At 41.6% G+C, this 16,798-nt stretch overlaps 1 protein-coding gene across 2 annotated transcripts in view; it reads right to left on the bottom strand.

Annotated features, from left to right (window-relative positions):
• Positions 1-16,798, bottom strand: part of BRF1 (BRF1, RNA polymerase III transcription initiation factor subunit) — a 172,774-nt gene that overhangs the window by 149,498 nt on the left and 6,478 nt on the right. For both annotated transcript variants that reach the window (XM_027637598.1, XM_027637599.1), the window contains one exon: positions 8,265-8,345. In XM_027637598.1, the coding sequence (XP_027493399.1) occupies positions 8,265-8,345 (81 nt within the window). The remainder of the gene's footprint in view (positions 1-8,264; positions 8,346-16,798) is intronic.

Genomic DNA, 16,798 nt, shown 5'->3' with positions numbered 1-16,798 from the left:
GCCCACACCTACTGACACCCAAACAAGCCTCAGAAGCACAGCGGTCCAGCAAGCTGGAACTCAGACACAGCAGCCTCCTAACACCAGGAAAGTTCCCTGTTGAACTGTTACGAGATAAGTAACAGCGATCACGCATGTGAACAGGCAAATAGGATGGGAAAACAACATTCCTTCAAAAATCCTTTGATGAAGAGGTTAAGGCACCAGAGGTTTAGCATTCCAAGTCACAACTTTTCTGTTTTCCTGGCTCTGGAGCATATTCTGATCAGAGAGAAAAAGTAATGGAAGTCAAGAGACACTTATTCAAGAAACAAATACTTGAGTGTTATGGTAGGACACATCCATGTCTCCAGCAGATGCTGGAGAGGGTGGATCTACAAGACAGGGGGAAGGAAAGCCGTGAGTGGCCTCAGTGAGAAGATTGAACTTGTTAACGTCCAAAAAGACAGAGCAGTTGGATGCAGCTCCTAGTTCAGTTCTGGCCATGCTAAGTCTGTGTCAACAAGGAGATCCACAAACGCAAAGGGATCCAGCAGACACCAAAGCCTACGATTCATCACCCTTATCTTCAGAGATGAGTGGCTGAGCTTAGTCAATATAAACTTCCTTTCAGTGAGTGAAGAGAAACAGACGCTTCAGAGAATGAGTCATTTGACTTCCTTTAAGATTAAATTAATCACACCCTAAATCTGTCTGTCTCTATGTAGAGACTCTGAAAGGAGTTGAGAATGAAGAGCTCACACAGACATCTAAATTTTGCCACCCTAGCTCCAGCCATGGCATGGCACTAGATGGAAAAGGTAAGTTGAGAATGAAGAAGTTTGTCAAAGGAAAAGGTTGTACTTGAAACAAACATCAATCACCAAACAAAACCAACAAGAACAAAAATCCCAGGACCCAACAAAACAAAACACATCCCCACACAAAAAGCATGTAGTATAATCCCAAATGAAAAGGAGAAGATGCTCCTTATCTTCTTTCAAGGAGAGATGGGGAAAGTTAACACATGAAATGTGAAGAAGATGAGGGAAATGGATGAGTCAGAAGGCATTAATGATAAAAGAGGACTCATAAGGGACAAGGCAGTCGGCACATCAGAGAGGGTAAAACTGAAGCAATGGTCTGAGTAGAAGAGGAAGTCTTTCAATGCTTTATTAAGTAAAGAAATTTAGGAGGATATGAAACAAAACCAGAAAAGGAGAACTTTAAGCAATGATGAGTTCAAGCAATGATTATTTTAAAAGACAATAAGAGAAAACTCAATATGGTGCTACTGAAGGTAGAAATGAGAGGATTAGAATTAGTTTCTATCCCAACAGAAAGGAAAGCAAGAAGGACAAGAAAATGGAAGAGACACTAGACTAGAAGACTCATTACTGAAATCAAAGCCAGGGACAAGAATTGATACAGGAGGAAGAGTTAAAGAAAAGACTGTATCCAACAAAGGAAACAACGTGGAAGACTTCAAAGCCTATGCACAGTTGAAAACTACATATTCACTGGGGAGTAGCAGATTGTGATGGTTTCACTCTAGGGCTATCTCAAGCCATGACACAGATACATGGTGGAACAGCTCACATGACTGGAGTCATGAGATGGATGGTTACAGGCTCCACAAGAAGGACAGACAGGGAAGGTGACAGGGACTCATTCTACACAAAGGAACAGCCTGAATGTGTGAAGCTCTGCTGAAAAACAAGTGACAGGCCAATAAAGAGTTAATGGGTCTGGATGAGAGGCAAGGCCAAAGGAAACACTGTCATGAGCAGCTGCCATTGACCATTTGATCTTGAAGATGAGGCCTCCTTTAGACAGCAGGTTCTCCCAGCTTCTGCTGTAAGGGAACCATAGTGGGGCACAGGCAGTCCAGTGGACTTCCAGGGCATGTCAGGAACAGGTCAAGCAGAAGCACTGTTATATACCTACCACCCCTAGAAAAGAAGAAGTGGAGAGTGTAAAGTCTGATGGCAGGCTTGGTTGCAGCAACCCAGAGATGAGCAAGATCTTGAGGTGTCACTTCAGGGTTGGACTCAATGATCCTTGTGGGTCCCTTCCAATTTAGAATATTCTGTGATTCTGTGAGTGTGAGGAAGATGGGTGGCATAATTCCAACCCTGGATTTCAAAGGAAAGACTTCAGTTTGCTCAGAGAAGAGGTAAGCAAGACCCCTTGAGGTACTACTGGGAAGGCAAAGAGGCCAGAAGTACAGTCTCCCCAAAGCACAAGGACACTCCATATTGATGTGCAGGATGTTGAGCAGACAGGGTATCTGGCAGCTTGCCTTTACAGCAGTTCATGAGTCTCCTTGGTATTCTGTTGCAGTGTTTGTTTTCAGGTCTTTATGTGAGTTTGGAGGAAATGAAGCGTTATCTGTGGCAGTGAAAAACTGAACAAGGGCTCACTTAAGAAAAATCTCCACACACAAGTTAATTGGACTGGATGGGATGCACCTGAGGATGCCAAGGAGGCTGTGAAAAAGAGCTGTCTTTGCCATCTTTAAAAAGTTGCAGGAATCAGAAGTAGTTCTCTCTGACTTGAAGGCAGCAAGCATCAGGCTTCTCTTCCAGAGGGAAATAAGTAAGTCTCTAGGGGCAAGCCAGCCTCCCCTCAGTTTCTTGGAAAGCTATGGAAAAAGTCTACCTGGAAACCATTTCCAGACATACAAAAGCCAAGGAGGTTACTAGGAACTGCCAGCACAGATTGAATGGGGGCAGATCGTGCCCACCTGCAATAACAACCGGAATGCAGCCAAGGTAAACTGTAACCACAGCTCTTCCCTCCTTCCATCTCGTCATTATCCCTGGTAGCCAAACTGAGGAGATCTAGACTAGACAGGTGAACTGCAGCTTGGGTGAAAAACCAGCGTGGTTCCAAGGGTAGTGGTTAGGACTTTCAGACTTACAAGTGAGATTGATACTCGGGTCAATACTGTTCAATGCCTTCATTAAAAACACGAACAATGGGCCAGGAGATTCCCTTTGCCAGCCTGCAGATGACATCCCATCAGGACAGTGGTCAGTACACTGTTGGGTAGAGCTGCTATTCAGAGGAATCTGAAGATGCTGCAGAAATGAGCTGACAGAAGCCTTGTGAACAAGACAAACGCAATTTTTCTGCACCTGGGACAGAAGATCTGCAGGGCAACAATACAGGCTGGGGACTGTTTGGCTAAGAAGTAGGTTTGCAGAAAAGGATCTAGATTCCTCATGGACAAAAAGACGAACATGACACAGCAGCACCCAATCACAGTGCTGAAGGTCAACTTCATCCTGGAGCCACATTATTAAGACTGCAACCAGCAGGTCAAGATAAGTGATTATTATCTCCTGTTCAGCACTTGAGACTATATTTAGAGTACCTTGTCCAGTTCAGGACTCCTCTGCACAAGACAAGGCATTGACATACTAGAGCAAATTCAGCAGAGAGTCACTAACATGATTAGGAGACTGGAGCACATTGTGTGAGGTGACAGATGAATTTGCTTAGTCTTAAGACAAGAAAGCTGAGGGAGGAGCCTCACTGGTATCTCCAGCTACGCAGTGGAAGGTTATAAAGATGGAGCCAGAATCATCAGAGGTGCACAGCAAAAGGACAAGAGTCACATTTCATCAAAGTAAGTTCTAACCAGACATGAGGGAAAAATTCTTCACAGTGAGGGTGGTCAACCATTAGAGAACAGGTTGTCCAGGGCGACTGTATCATATCCTTCCTTGGGGATCACCAGAGCTCAGCTGCACTAGGCCCTGAGCAGCTTAATGCAACTTCAAAGCCACCACTTTGTGGACCTCCAGAGGTCTCTTCCAATTTCAATTATTTTAGGATTGTACTATCCTCTCCCCCCTTGTTGGTTTAGTTTTGTTAAACAGCGTTTTCTGTTCCTCCCTTCTGGATACTTCTGTTCTTCACGCATTTAATGTATTGTCCCGGTCTAATTCATGGTGTGTAGTTCTGGGAGGAAGTAGGGCCCTCCACAATCACTTGTAATAAACCAGCTATGAAATTAGTGATGACGACACAGGTTAAAGAATTAAGCAAATAGTTTAAATGTAAACAGTCAAAAATGCATTACAGAACATCTTCAGAAATGTCTTCCCATTTAGCATTAAAATACTGTTAGCTATGTTTTGGTATTTAAGAGGACTGAGGGAAAACACACATTCATTTCATGAAATAATTAAAAACACAGCACAACAGTTCAGAAATTGGATTAAGCTAGATGCAGCTGCAATCTTCAAACTTAGTTTAAACCAAATTTGAATATCTGCAACTGAAGCTTTCAAGTTATAATCATGCCATTGACCTTCCTTCTCCTCTCCCTTTTCTTTTTGGTCACTGAGGACTATTGAAAGTATCAGAGCTCCAAGTCAAGAACAACTCCCTTGTAACGACGACTCTGACACGGATACAGTGAGAGCAGATTGCCTGCAAGGAAACAAGAATAAACTGGCTATTTAGAGAGATTATGTAATGCAGCACAGAGCTGTAAAATGAGATTTAAAGAGACAGCACTCTGCCCTTCAGCCCAATAGGTAACCATAAGAATTAACCAATACTGTAGGAATCTGAAGAGGCCCAGACACAGAGGAAGAAGTCTTGTCAAAGGGTCTCCCCTCTGAGCTAGTATTTTACTGATAATTCTTCTTTCTCAAAAAAACCAGCGATATTTAGCTATTTTTTCAAATCCTTTAAAACAAAGTTGAAGCCAAAAAATCTCATGGGTGTGCAGGGTTTTACTACAAAAATGAACTCTATGTGCACAGATACAAAGCATTTTGTGGACCTGAGCTTGTTGAACTCATGGAGCTCCACACACTCAATTAGCATAGTGCTGCACACTGAAAATCAAACTGATTATGAACAAATACAACAGTATTAAGTCTTTCCTGCATAAATATTTTAGCAAGTGTAAACAAGACTCCCGTTTTTGTAAGCAGCCAATTCCCAAACAAACACACACAAACATCGACTGGTTCAGCAAAGAAAGGGAGGAACCATGAACTGCCATGTCCCACTGCATTATAAATAGTGAGGAAACGTACAGCAAAGGCACATGTGATAAAGGAGACTAGTTCTGTATCAAAGACACTCTCACAAAAACCTGGAAACTAAAAAACCTTCAGGATTTGCTCATGGCTCTGTTTACAGAACATATATATACACACATATATAAAACCACCAATGCACAAAATGATGTTTTAGAAGAGTCCAGAACTGTTGAGCAGTTGTTGGGAGATTTTAATTCTGCATTTCTTCACTTTAGAATGCAGGAAAAAAAAATTAAATAAAGTTATTACCTTAGGCATTCTAATGAAAAACTGTTTTTCATCTAATTCTAAACATCCTTTCACTAAAAGCCTCAAAAAACAGCAGCATCATACACTCAGCCAACCCCAGCTGCTTCACTGGTAATTAAATAAGAGACAGTGAGCCCATATCACCTCCCTTTCACCTCCCCGGAAAACACAGACATTACAGTAAGGAAGAATTTGGCCCAAACTAGATGGGGAAGGAATGGGGGGGATGGAGGGCTAGCAGGGGGAGGTGGTTGTTTTTTAAAAACCAGCCAGCCCCTGCTCTGTTGCTGGACTCTTCCCCCACCAGGTCAAGCCTGCAGGTTGCTGGCAGGCAGAGCAGGCGCAGAGCGAGACCCAGCGCTCTCAGACCACACACACGCTCTCAGCTGCTCTCCAATCCTCTGGGGATGACTTCCATCCGCCAACCATCCCTGCTTCCCAGAGCCTGGCTCTTCCCTTTGGCCATGGCCTGCATGGAGCAGTACACAGGAGAAAACCGTGTGCTCACACCCCTGGAAGGCAGCGGCAGCCTTGACGCAGGAGCCGCGAGCGAGTGGCAGGAACTGAAGGTGCTGGAACTGAAGGTGCTCTCGAGCTGTGCTGCACCAGCATCCCAACGGGAGCTCATTTCAGCAGTGCTTTTGCAGCTCAGTTAACTCTGGAAATGCCAACATTGTGGCACTCGTAAATAAATAAATTTTTTCTGATCAGCCATCATAGCCATCCAAGGATAACTGCTCATTTTTAGTACAGTCAGCTATCAGTGCACTTCAGTTTCAATGAAGAACTCCATACCTTTCCTCTGAGATACATACAGTAAGTTCATTTACCTTGCTACACTTTGAAGTCTAACCACAATGGATATTAACATAATTTCACCTCCCCCCCCAAAAAAAAAGCCATGATCATGGGCACACAGTGACAGGGTGAGATTTTGTAAGCTCACTGCCATAGCTCAATTTGCAATTAAAAGCTATGTAAAGCTAAAAGTGTGATTAAAAGCAGCAGACAACCAGCTCATTATACAGCAGCAGAAAGAAAAGCCTTTCAAACACCAATTGCTCTACCTGAAATATCAGTTGCTGTTGTCATGCCTGGGACTAAGCAAGAACATCACTTAGCTCACTGAAAAGAACTTTCCCAGAGACAGATTGGCAGCATGACAAATGTAGGTTGACTACAGAAATCAAAGACCAAATACTTGTTCCTTATATAAAGGATAGGCACAAAAAAAAAAAAAAAAAAAAGAAAGAGAAGAAAACCTGCAAAGAGCCTCAGAGAGGTGTAAGTGAAAAGAGAAATTATTTTCCTGTTTCAAAACTGTTTGGGAGATAAGTCCATTTAAAGCAAGTATAACTTCTTGTATATGATGCTGATATACTTCAGCCAAGTCAGAATCACTGTGTGTGATCAGGGAGGCCCCACACACAAAAGCTGTGGGGAAGGAAGATGCTCAGACATATTCCCCAGCAAACACTCATCCAGGAAAGGAGCTGTGTTTAGATTCCAGAAAAACGCCTACACTGTCTTTACTTGTGATTACCTTTCAGCATAACCAAAAGGGCTTTTGAAGGATTCAAACACTCCAAGAACCACGAAGACAGATTTTCTTCCCTCAGCATTTTACTTTTCTACAATTAAAGACAACTGGGCAGTCCTTATCCACAAAAAGCCGAATTATTTTTAAAATGCCTGTGCAAAATTACAGTTTTGATTAAAGTGCCTAAATTGAAAACCAAACTTCACTAACTGTAAAAGGTATTTTAGTGGTTTTATTCCACTACTTATATAGGTCACACATTATACAGGCATTTTTAAAACTCATGAGATATAGTAACTTCGGGCCTGACACTGAAACTAGTTTACCTAAAGTGCAAGCTTTACTCTGCCAAACAAACAGGGCTCAGTAGTCTTCACTACACACAGCTGAATAAAACATTCTGTATATAAAACAATCTGTATCTAAATCAGCTGAATAAAGCTGAGTAAAGCAATCTGACTACAATTCAATAACAAAGATCAATCTTAGCCTGTCTATGCCTATGGAGATATAATATCAATCTTATTTTTTATACCTATGCAGGCATAATAGCAGTTAAGATTTTCTGTGTTTGAGCTGCAAGTGTGAGACTAATTTAGGAAAATACCTTTTTCTAAAATATCCCCCCCAAATGAGTACCTTATCAGTAAAACCCATCTACATCCCTGGTTAATTACCTGTCAGCTTCTGAGACTTTGCTATGACAGTCCATCAGCTGTCATCTCCAAGAGACATGAGACAGGAGTATTAATTTGCCAAAAAATGACAACTCCTGTCCCTTGATATGACTAACAGCAATTGAAACTGGAAGACCCTTCTGCTTCTGGAATAAAAGCTGGTTTTATTAGCTCTCTTTAAAGAGTGTAGATTATGTAGATCTCAATTAAAACGTAAAGCATGTAATGAGAATATTTATTTAAATATCGTCTGTGCACTGAAACCTTTTTTCCATTTTTCCCCTCTCTGTTCAACAATCACATATTAAGCACCTGATTATTATGAAGTGTGCATAAATATATGCATTATCTCACAGTTGTACTGCTTAAAACCAAAAACACTGGAAGAATTATACTTAAAAATAAATATGTGTAAAGCATTTCAAGAACCCCGAAAACTGACAAAATAAAAGGCCACAACAGGTTTAACAGACAATAAAAAGGTGCAGTGGGCATGTCAACCTTGAAAAAGACCTTTTAAACTACAGGAGCATTGTCAGGTGCCATTACCCTTTGTCAGCCAGCTACCTGACCTCATCAATCAGGTGGAGCAGCCAAATGAGAGCACAATGTAAAATCACCACTAGGCAGACTCGTCCACTGAACGAGGGGCCTGCCAAGGTTTTAAGGTCACATTCAAAACTAAAAATTAATTGTAATCAATCATATCAATAAAAAAAAGGTAATATCAATAAGACTAAAACTTGCTAGTACCGTTCTGCAGAGTTTGTGCACGGGACTCCTTTCCCAGGTTGGCGTGGAATCCTCCTCCCAAAGTCGGTGTTTTGCCTGCACCTATTAGGGGGAAAAAAAACAAACACCAGACATGTCAAAGGCAAAAACTTAATTAAAATAAAACTTATTGTGCCACTATATGCAGTATCTGTATAACCTACAACATGTCAAATTACATTAAGAAGGGCTTAAAGGACTTAAGACCTCAAGTACCAATGCTGTGCGAATTATTTCTTCCTTGGGATACTGTAAGAACCACATGGCTCCATAAGCCCTCCCAATCTCAGCTCCAAAGGAAGTACAAAAATCTCTCAGTGTCTATTTTAGGCAGAATCAGAAAATCAATACTGTAAAATATTTCTCAAAGTAAATGATGAAAAACTGCTTAGTTAATATATTTTGTCTGAAGAATATTCAGTGTAGAGTTTTAATAGCTAATTACTGGCACTACAGAACATAAAACCTGTTTAGCATTCAACAACAACTGTGTTGGCTACTGCAGAAATAGCACTTACTCTAAAATAACTTCAGTTTGTCATTAGGCACACAGAGCAACACTTAGGCTACAAAAACTGCAAGTCTGGAACTGCTACTTTTACACCCTGAAAGGTTGGAGACTAAAAGATGTCTGAGTTGTAAATTAGCATAAACTAGAGGCTGGTTTATGCATCTGTGCCAATGCTGAGCAGCCTGAATGCAGAGTCTGCTGGGAGTCAATGGAACTACTCATGCAAACCAATCTTGCAGAACATGGAATTAAACTACCCAGGACAGAAATAGTCTCCACTAAAGCAGGAAAGTTTTTTAAAAAACAATCAGGCTACCTCAAGCAGGATATTCAAACCTATCAGCTTAACAGCAAGTGCAACCAAAAAGCTAAATTGCACAGGACAGAAAACAAGCAATTTGTTAGTAATTGGACTTCTACTTAATTCAAGTAGCCTGCTCTTCAGGATAGAGAAAAAAGTCATCTTGTTGCCTATGATGCCTACAGCTTTTCCTCAAGTTCTTGTTTCTGGTTTCTCCTCTTACACCAGCTCTTCAGAATAAACTAGGAAGGCTTTGGGACAGACACATAGAGAGGAATGAACTGGTGTTTGACAACAGTTCAGGACATTTCTCCTACACACCTGAATAAGATACTTCCACAGCATATACAAATTACAAGAAACTGTGACTAAACTGTTCCCACTTACCAGACTTTTTTAGCTCTGGTCTCCTCTCAGTTACACTTAATGTATGTCTATATTGAGGAAAGAAAAACCAGAACAGAAAAGCTAACATTCCTCAAGAATTACTGTCTATCAGCCTTCAAAGTTTATTTTTCCATACAACCTTTAAATTAGGTTTCCACATGAGAAACTAACTTCACTTTCACTTCATTAACAGATCCTTTCAACAAACTAACTCTCACTCAAATGCCCCACAGATAAATACTTCAGTTCAACACCCTAATTAGAAGTGAAAAACATTCAACATTGACCTCCTCACTGGGTACAGAGGTAACTCTCCCAACTCTGTATTTGAATATTACAGACAGCAACATCTCCTTGGCATTCTTACAGGTACAGCCTTGTATTTCCACAAACACCTGAAAACAGACTGATGAGGCAAAACAGAGAGAGGTTACCAAACCATCACAGCACACACAACATTTCTGGTGTACATTTAGTAAGAATGGTTCGCCTGGAAAAAAAATCATATCAATAGTTTTATGTTCATTTTCTTCAGAAATTCTGCCTCCCACCCTCCCTGTGTTTGTTCTTTTAAGGTTTGCTTTACCACAGGCTTCCTCACTAGTCTGATTTGGAGCAGGAAAGCACACACTCGAGCATCAGTACAGGACTCCGACTGCAGGAGAAGAGCAGGAGCAAACAGGGCAGGCTGGAGGCAGCGCTTGTTTCAAAGGCACCATTGCTCCCTCTTCTGCTCAAGGGCTCCACTTTCCAATCCCCTCTGTCTTTGAAGACACCACAATACTGGGCTGCTTTGGACTGTCACGGGCAAAACAGCTCTTTTACAGGTTTCCCTGTTACTACTAAAAAAGCTTGCACAAAAACAATCCTATGGTGGTGATAAACAATACTAATAACTAAATGATTTAGCTTACTCAGAAGCTAAACTCCACGAAGAATACAAACAAACTGAAATTAAGCTGAGACTTCAGCGATTTTATTCTTTAAGATTCTTTTTCATTAGACATCAAGCTATACCATCAGACATAAAAGTCATTTCTTTCCAAGCAATAGAGACTGCAGCAGATACCAGCAGAGCTATCTGAAAGACATATTCTGCTATCAGAATTCATGTGCCCATTTCTCAGCAAGTTAACTGGAAAGACTGAACATCTCTAATTAGCATTTGGCTTTGAAAACTGACAGAAAACTAGTCTGTTGAGCACTTAAACTCTCAGAACTGCAAACTAATGTTGCCATTGACTATGTAGTCTCACCATCAACTTTAATCTTACAAGTAGAATGCAAATCAAACTCATTAACATAACTGTTCAGCTGGGTAATAAAAAGATAAACTCTTTTAAAAATAAAACTGAAATTATCAAATTCATTTAAAGACAAAAATCCCTACAAAGCTAGTAATTTAAAAAGTACAAAGAAAAAGAACAGCAATTGCTAGGCACAACCAAATTAACATCCCAGATTAACTGCAATTTTTACATTTCTTGACCTTTTCCATTTTTCCCTCTACAACTTCAAAAGCAAATTAAACAGGCTTTTGGGTTTTCACATTCAGCTTTCAAGACATATAAAAGTATGGCTGAGAAGTATTTGGTGTCTTCAAGTACTGCCTGCCAAATCTTCAACATTAACGCTAACATTTCCCTAAGCCAACCCAAATACCCTCCTTCGTGAGGTACATTGTCATCTACTGAGGTACATTGTCACCTACTGATTATTTTTAGAAACTCAACTCAGATTTGCAGCTTTGCATAACTGAAGCCTCCACTTCTGGTTAGCTTTGGACATTTATATGAAATTCTGGAAAACAGAAGGTGTGGAGAGATGTGTTAGGCAGCTCAAAAATACAGCTACTCCATTTTTTTGTGGTCCTCTCAGTGGGCTACAGTGCCCCAGTGACAACAGAAGAAGAGAATTGAAGATGCAGATCATATACCTGGGAACTTGATGATACTTGGTCAAAGCCTGAACAGGTCCAGACCCAGCCCATAACCCCCATTACATAGGAGCTGAACTACTTGGCAGTGCTGGGTTAACGGTAGGATTTGATAATCTTAAAGGTCTTAGGTATTTCCTGACTTAAATGGTTCTATGATTCCACAGGGACTGTCCCTCCATCAGCCAAGAGCAGCCATCCTCAAGCTGCTCCTCACAGCACAGGCACCTCGGCCATTTCTGTTTTGCTCCACCAACTTCTTAAAAAAGCAAGTCACAGCACTCTGCTTCTCTACAAAAATGCTCCTCAAGCTGTAAAAGGTGCAAGCAAAGCTTGAAGTCTGTGGTAACCTTGAACAGCAACAAAAAGACAACACATAACAGGAAGAGCACTTATCACATCCCTCCATACAGCAGAGGCAAAGAGCAGCCACTCAGGCAAGTGCAGCTTACAGGGCACTTTTCTGTCAGGTAGTGACATGAGGAGTTTCAGATTCAACACCTGGAGAAGAAAGAGATACAGTCCCAGCATTATGGATTTTGTTTCCTCTACATAAGTGAGCAAGTGAAGACAGGGAATGAAGCAGCCTGCCACCTGAACTGAAGAGTCTCTGCTATCTGATAGGACCAATCCTACCAAAATCCTTCCCCCATAAAACTGAATCCAAAAACCACCAGTTTTTTCTTCAGCACAAGGTAGGGGGAAAACTTCAATTTCAAATCCATGTTATTTACAGACCCAGCATAAAGTCTCAGTCTGGTAAAGAATGCAGACTGGATCACAATGGTTTCATAACGAGGGAAGACTAGATAATCTAATATAAAAAAATTAAAGAGCTTCCTACTTAAGTTAGGCCATAAAAGTCAAAAGGAGAGTAAGTAAATGTCCCATTATCATTCATATAATATATAATGGCAAAATGATGTGATCAAAGATTTCTGAATGCACAAAACCACGGAAGTTTGTAAGTGAAATAATTTTTTTCTCAGCCATTTTTACAGGGAAGCTAACAGGTCTGCAGGCACTGCCACATAAGCTTAAACCGACAAACTTTAAATCTGCTCCATCACAGCTTGTTTTCAAGGGCTTTTCATAACTAACAACTGAAGAGATAAATATACTGTTGTGTCCACCACATCCCAGTTTAGGGCTGCACAAGTCTATGAAACCAGTCTGGGTCCAAGTTACGTGCTCAACTGCACTGCCACAGCTGACAGCAGTACCCGCTGCGGCACTTCAGCAAGCAGTTGTTGCCATCCCAAGGACAGTAAGGAAAGACTCAACGCCAGAAAACCCCTCACATTAACTCTGGTACACGACTGCCACCTGGAGGATTTGAGGAGAAAAGCCAGATTGATTCAGTTCATCTCACTAAAACAGCAGATAATTATTTTAGATGCGAGTTCCCCTCTTCCTTGCCAACACAGCATGATTATGAACTAGCTTTGCAATGAGAGAACCTAACACAGAGTAAAACAGGCAAATACTCTTCTAGATATCTTTCAAAAAGTCTGGAAATCCAGCATATCTATACTTTCTTTTTCTGTATTGCAAATTACTCTGCATAACTCAAAATTAACCATGAATTAGTGTCATCTCTAGAAATCTGGGCCACAAATAGGAGGAATTTTGCTGGTATTAATCTTATTTTCCCTTTTCAGTACCCAGCATTTTCATTTCAAGTTCAGCATCTGTATTACTGGCAGAACCCACTCCAGGACTTCTGGAGGCTGCACTGTAAAACATATTTAATGTCAGGACTTGGTCTATCAATACATTTTACATCAAAACCAATTAACAACTACAAATTAAAAACATAACCCTTACTCCTTCCACTTTTGTAGTATTAAAAAAATACAAAAGAATCCTTTATTCTAGATAACAACTGAGTAGACAAAAGCACAGAATCTGATACAGAGTTCATCCTCCTTCCCAACTGTCTCACAAGCACCCACTGTGACAGTAACTGTCCCTCTAAGAAGGTTCTAGAGGACAAAAAGGCACAGAAGATGAATGATCAGTAAGCTAAGCTCAAATTTTATGCAAGCTTTCTCCTCCCTGTATTTAGTCCTTCTCTTCTTTCCAGTTTGCTGACCATAACTTTCCATTTCCACAAACCCCAAAAGACTGAAATACTCAGATCAAGACAAACTCCCACCAAGTTCTGCCCTCGAGGTCAATGCAGCTCAAGCGCCTCGATGTAAAAGCACGAAGAAGTTTTTAAAGATAAAATAGTACATTAAATATTTCAGTAATCTTCCTTAGGCACATGTGAAACACAGCTTTACTAAATAAAAAGGTGCATTAAACACGTCAAAGGACGCTGCAAACTAAGAGTACACATTCAGCATTTATGGCAGCACAAATGGGTCACTGCAATAAGCTGCTTATAATTTACTTGCAACAAAAAAAATTATACATTAGCAGAAAGAAACTTTTTCTTGATATTCAAATATTTGAAGCAGCCTACTCCTGCACTAAAAATTTTAACAAATGCTTGTTCGTGCTTTAAGTTTACAACTTCCCTTTCTCCCTAGGTGCAAAAGCAATCAGATAGTTTCCCACAAGCAACATTCTTCCCATCAGCCTCAAATTAGTGTATTGCAAACTCATGTAGACTTGCAGATGGAGAGCCTTAATGTATGTTTGCTGTACAAGAGCCATAAGCTCTACATCATCCTGACTTGGTGCTGCAGTTTCAATGCTGCCTGCAGTCTTCCATTTTTATGACCATGTCTGTGTATTTGTCACTGCCCTAAAACCTCCAGGCTTAGTCACTAAGTAACAGTAAGTTAAAAGACTTTAATTCACACAGCTTATTGTAAATCTCGAATAATAAATGCCTGCCTAGCATTTAAAGAAAAAATATGCACATTTAATTTAGTTTATAATATATTTTTAAATCAAAAGCCATCAAAACAAATAGGAATTCGGAGCAAACAACCAGCAAACAGTAAACCTGTTTCAAGACAGTCACACTGCCCAGTCTCACAAGGACACACAAATGATGTTCATTCACCCCAGATCCCAAAAGCAGGGTAAATCCTGCAGGGTAAGAATCCCATTTTGGTGGCCAGGCTAGTCATTCCATAACCCTCCTAGTGAGGCTTCCCACAATGTGCATTTGAGGATTCTGTAGGGCTGATCTGGAGCTGACAAATGGCCCCAGCTCCACCAAGTTGTCTTCTCCATCCCACCGTTCTGTTGCCTCAGACTGTGGGGGCTGTATTTCACTATGCTAACTTCCACGTTTCATCCTGTTTTCCCAGGGAAAACAGCACACACAGCAGCCCTGCACACCTCTGCTATCTCTGCCAGTTTCAGACAAACCCCAGAGGGGGACAGCAGTCTCAAAACTACCAAGTTTCTGCTGGTTTTGTAAAAACAGGCAGCTGGATGGGCAAGATGCATGCAAAGTTAAAACTAGACAAAAGCTTCTGAAAAATAATTTGGATTTAAATTTTCACTAGAGATGTGACTGAACTCTGTAGCAGGACAGGCTGAGCTGAGGGCACTGAGCACCTCCGTGGGTTCAGGGATGGGTTGAGGCCAGGCAGGATGTCAGCCTGCATGTGGGGGTCAGGGACAGGCCCAGCAAGGGGAACAAGGTCAAATAAAGCCCTGGGATGGCCCAGGAGGGCCACAGGGATGGGCTGAGGCCAGGCAGGACATGGGCCTGGCTCTGCAGGGCCCAAGGCTGTGGGGAGCTGGAGAACAGCACTGCTGCACAGTCTCTGGGGTAGGGACTGACATCCCTGGAGTTCAAGATGGGGCCCAGGGCCATGGGCAGCATTGGGGGAACCCCAGAGAGAAGCTGGTCAGGGACAGCAAGAGCCAGCAGTGTCTGGTTTATGCCCAAGATACTTATCAGATGCTGTTTTTCTCAACTTACTACCAAGCATTTAAAGGCAATTTCTGGAACAAAAGAAGCTGAGCTTCCCCAGACACAGTATGTGTCAGGATCACAAGCTCAGTATTCCTTGCAGTGCCTTTTCTTTGTCTTGCATTTCTCAGCTACATCTTCCAGCTTGCTGCTGCACTGCTGGCACATCAGCCTTCTCAGGTGAGACTGTTTTCTTATCCTTTGATCAGTGTCAGAAGTCCCAGACTTCACCTTTCTCAGCTTCTTTAAACAAAAACCTGAAGAGAGATCTGGACTGTCAGGGTTTGCTCTGTGCTCAGCTTTCTTCCTCTCACTCTCTTCAGCTTCTTATTTGGTTTTTCTCCTGTCTGCTACAAGGAAAATACTTATGAAAACAGTTTCTCCCAACAACTACCACAAGACAGGGGACTCCCACCCAGACACAGTGAAAAAGTGATCAGAGAACTCCACACCTTCAGACACTGCACTCGACTCATAGCTTGCCTTTCTAGAAAAGCAGCTGCCAGCAAGTCAGTGCAAACTGGCAAAGAGCTCTGTGGAACTCCATCTTCCAGGATGCAATTACAGTATAATGGAGAGAGGGGAAAGTAGCTCCCTCTCAGACTCTGTATTGCTGTGCTTCCTGCTGGGATGTGTTCAAATGTTATGACTGACAGGCATCTGTTAAGAACTTGGGTATGAAGAAAAATAAAAAGCAAAGCACACTCATTCCAATTAGCAGAATGAGGAATTTTAATTCAAATGCTCTCCAAATTTGGTGAGAAATCACAAAGAACAACTTCTTTTGGCTAGTTTGAGATGGTCTGAACTGGCTGTCAATTATGAAGTGAATAGCTATTGTTCAAAACTGGACTCAGCTAAGAAAAGCACACGCCTCAAACACTTTGTGTGCAATTAACCAAGTTCCTTGGAGCTCAAATGTGCATGACAACCCTTCTCCACTAGTATCTGACTTATCCAGGGTCAAATCAGGCAAGTCCAGAAACCCAATTTCAAGGCAGGTCCTTTATAAGCTTCAAGACAGTAACACAGCTAGGGCTAAGTGTTGAGGCTGTACTCTTACCTGACTGTGACCACTCCCAAATAAGAATTACAACTAACTGGACCAGCACAGAGCCTACCAAAGCTTTCACTGTGCTTTGTGAGGACTTTCCTCTCAAAAGGTCAACAGGACAATACACAGCTGCCCTCTCTAGAACATGAAGAGGTCATTCAGTTGGCAGTGAAAGAACTTACCAGCTCATGACCCAGCAAGTGACAGGCACCTCTCAAGAAGAGCTGACTTGCCACCCCTTGAGACAGACAGCATTAAAAAGAATGGTGGGATCAGGCTAACCTGCAAACATATTTTACATTGCCATCAAGACCACGGCAATGAAGAGCATTGGTGGTGTTATGCTGAGACAGCCAGGTCATGCCCATCTCCAAAATGTGTCTCATCATGATGATCACTCCATCTCTCTCTCTGTCTCTCTCCATCTCTCTCTCTGTCTCTCTC

This window comes from Corapipo altera, unplaced genomic scaffold (genome assembly GCF_003945725.1).
Source record: "Corapipo altera isolate COAL_440 unplaced genomic scaffold, ASM394572v1 23, whole genome shotgun sequence".
Taxonomy (NCBI): Eukaryota; Metazoa; Chordata; class Aves; order Passeriformes; family Pipridae; genus Corapipo; species Corapipo altera.
The sequence above is the reverse complement of the archived record's forward strand: the minus strand, read 5'-3'. Positions and strand labels throughout refer to the sequence as shown.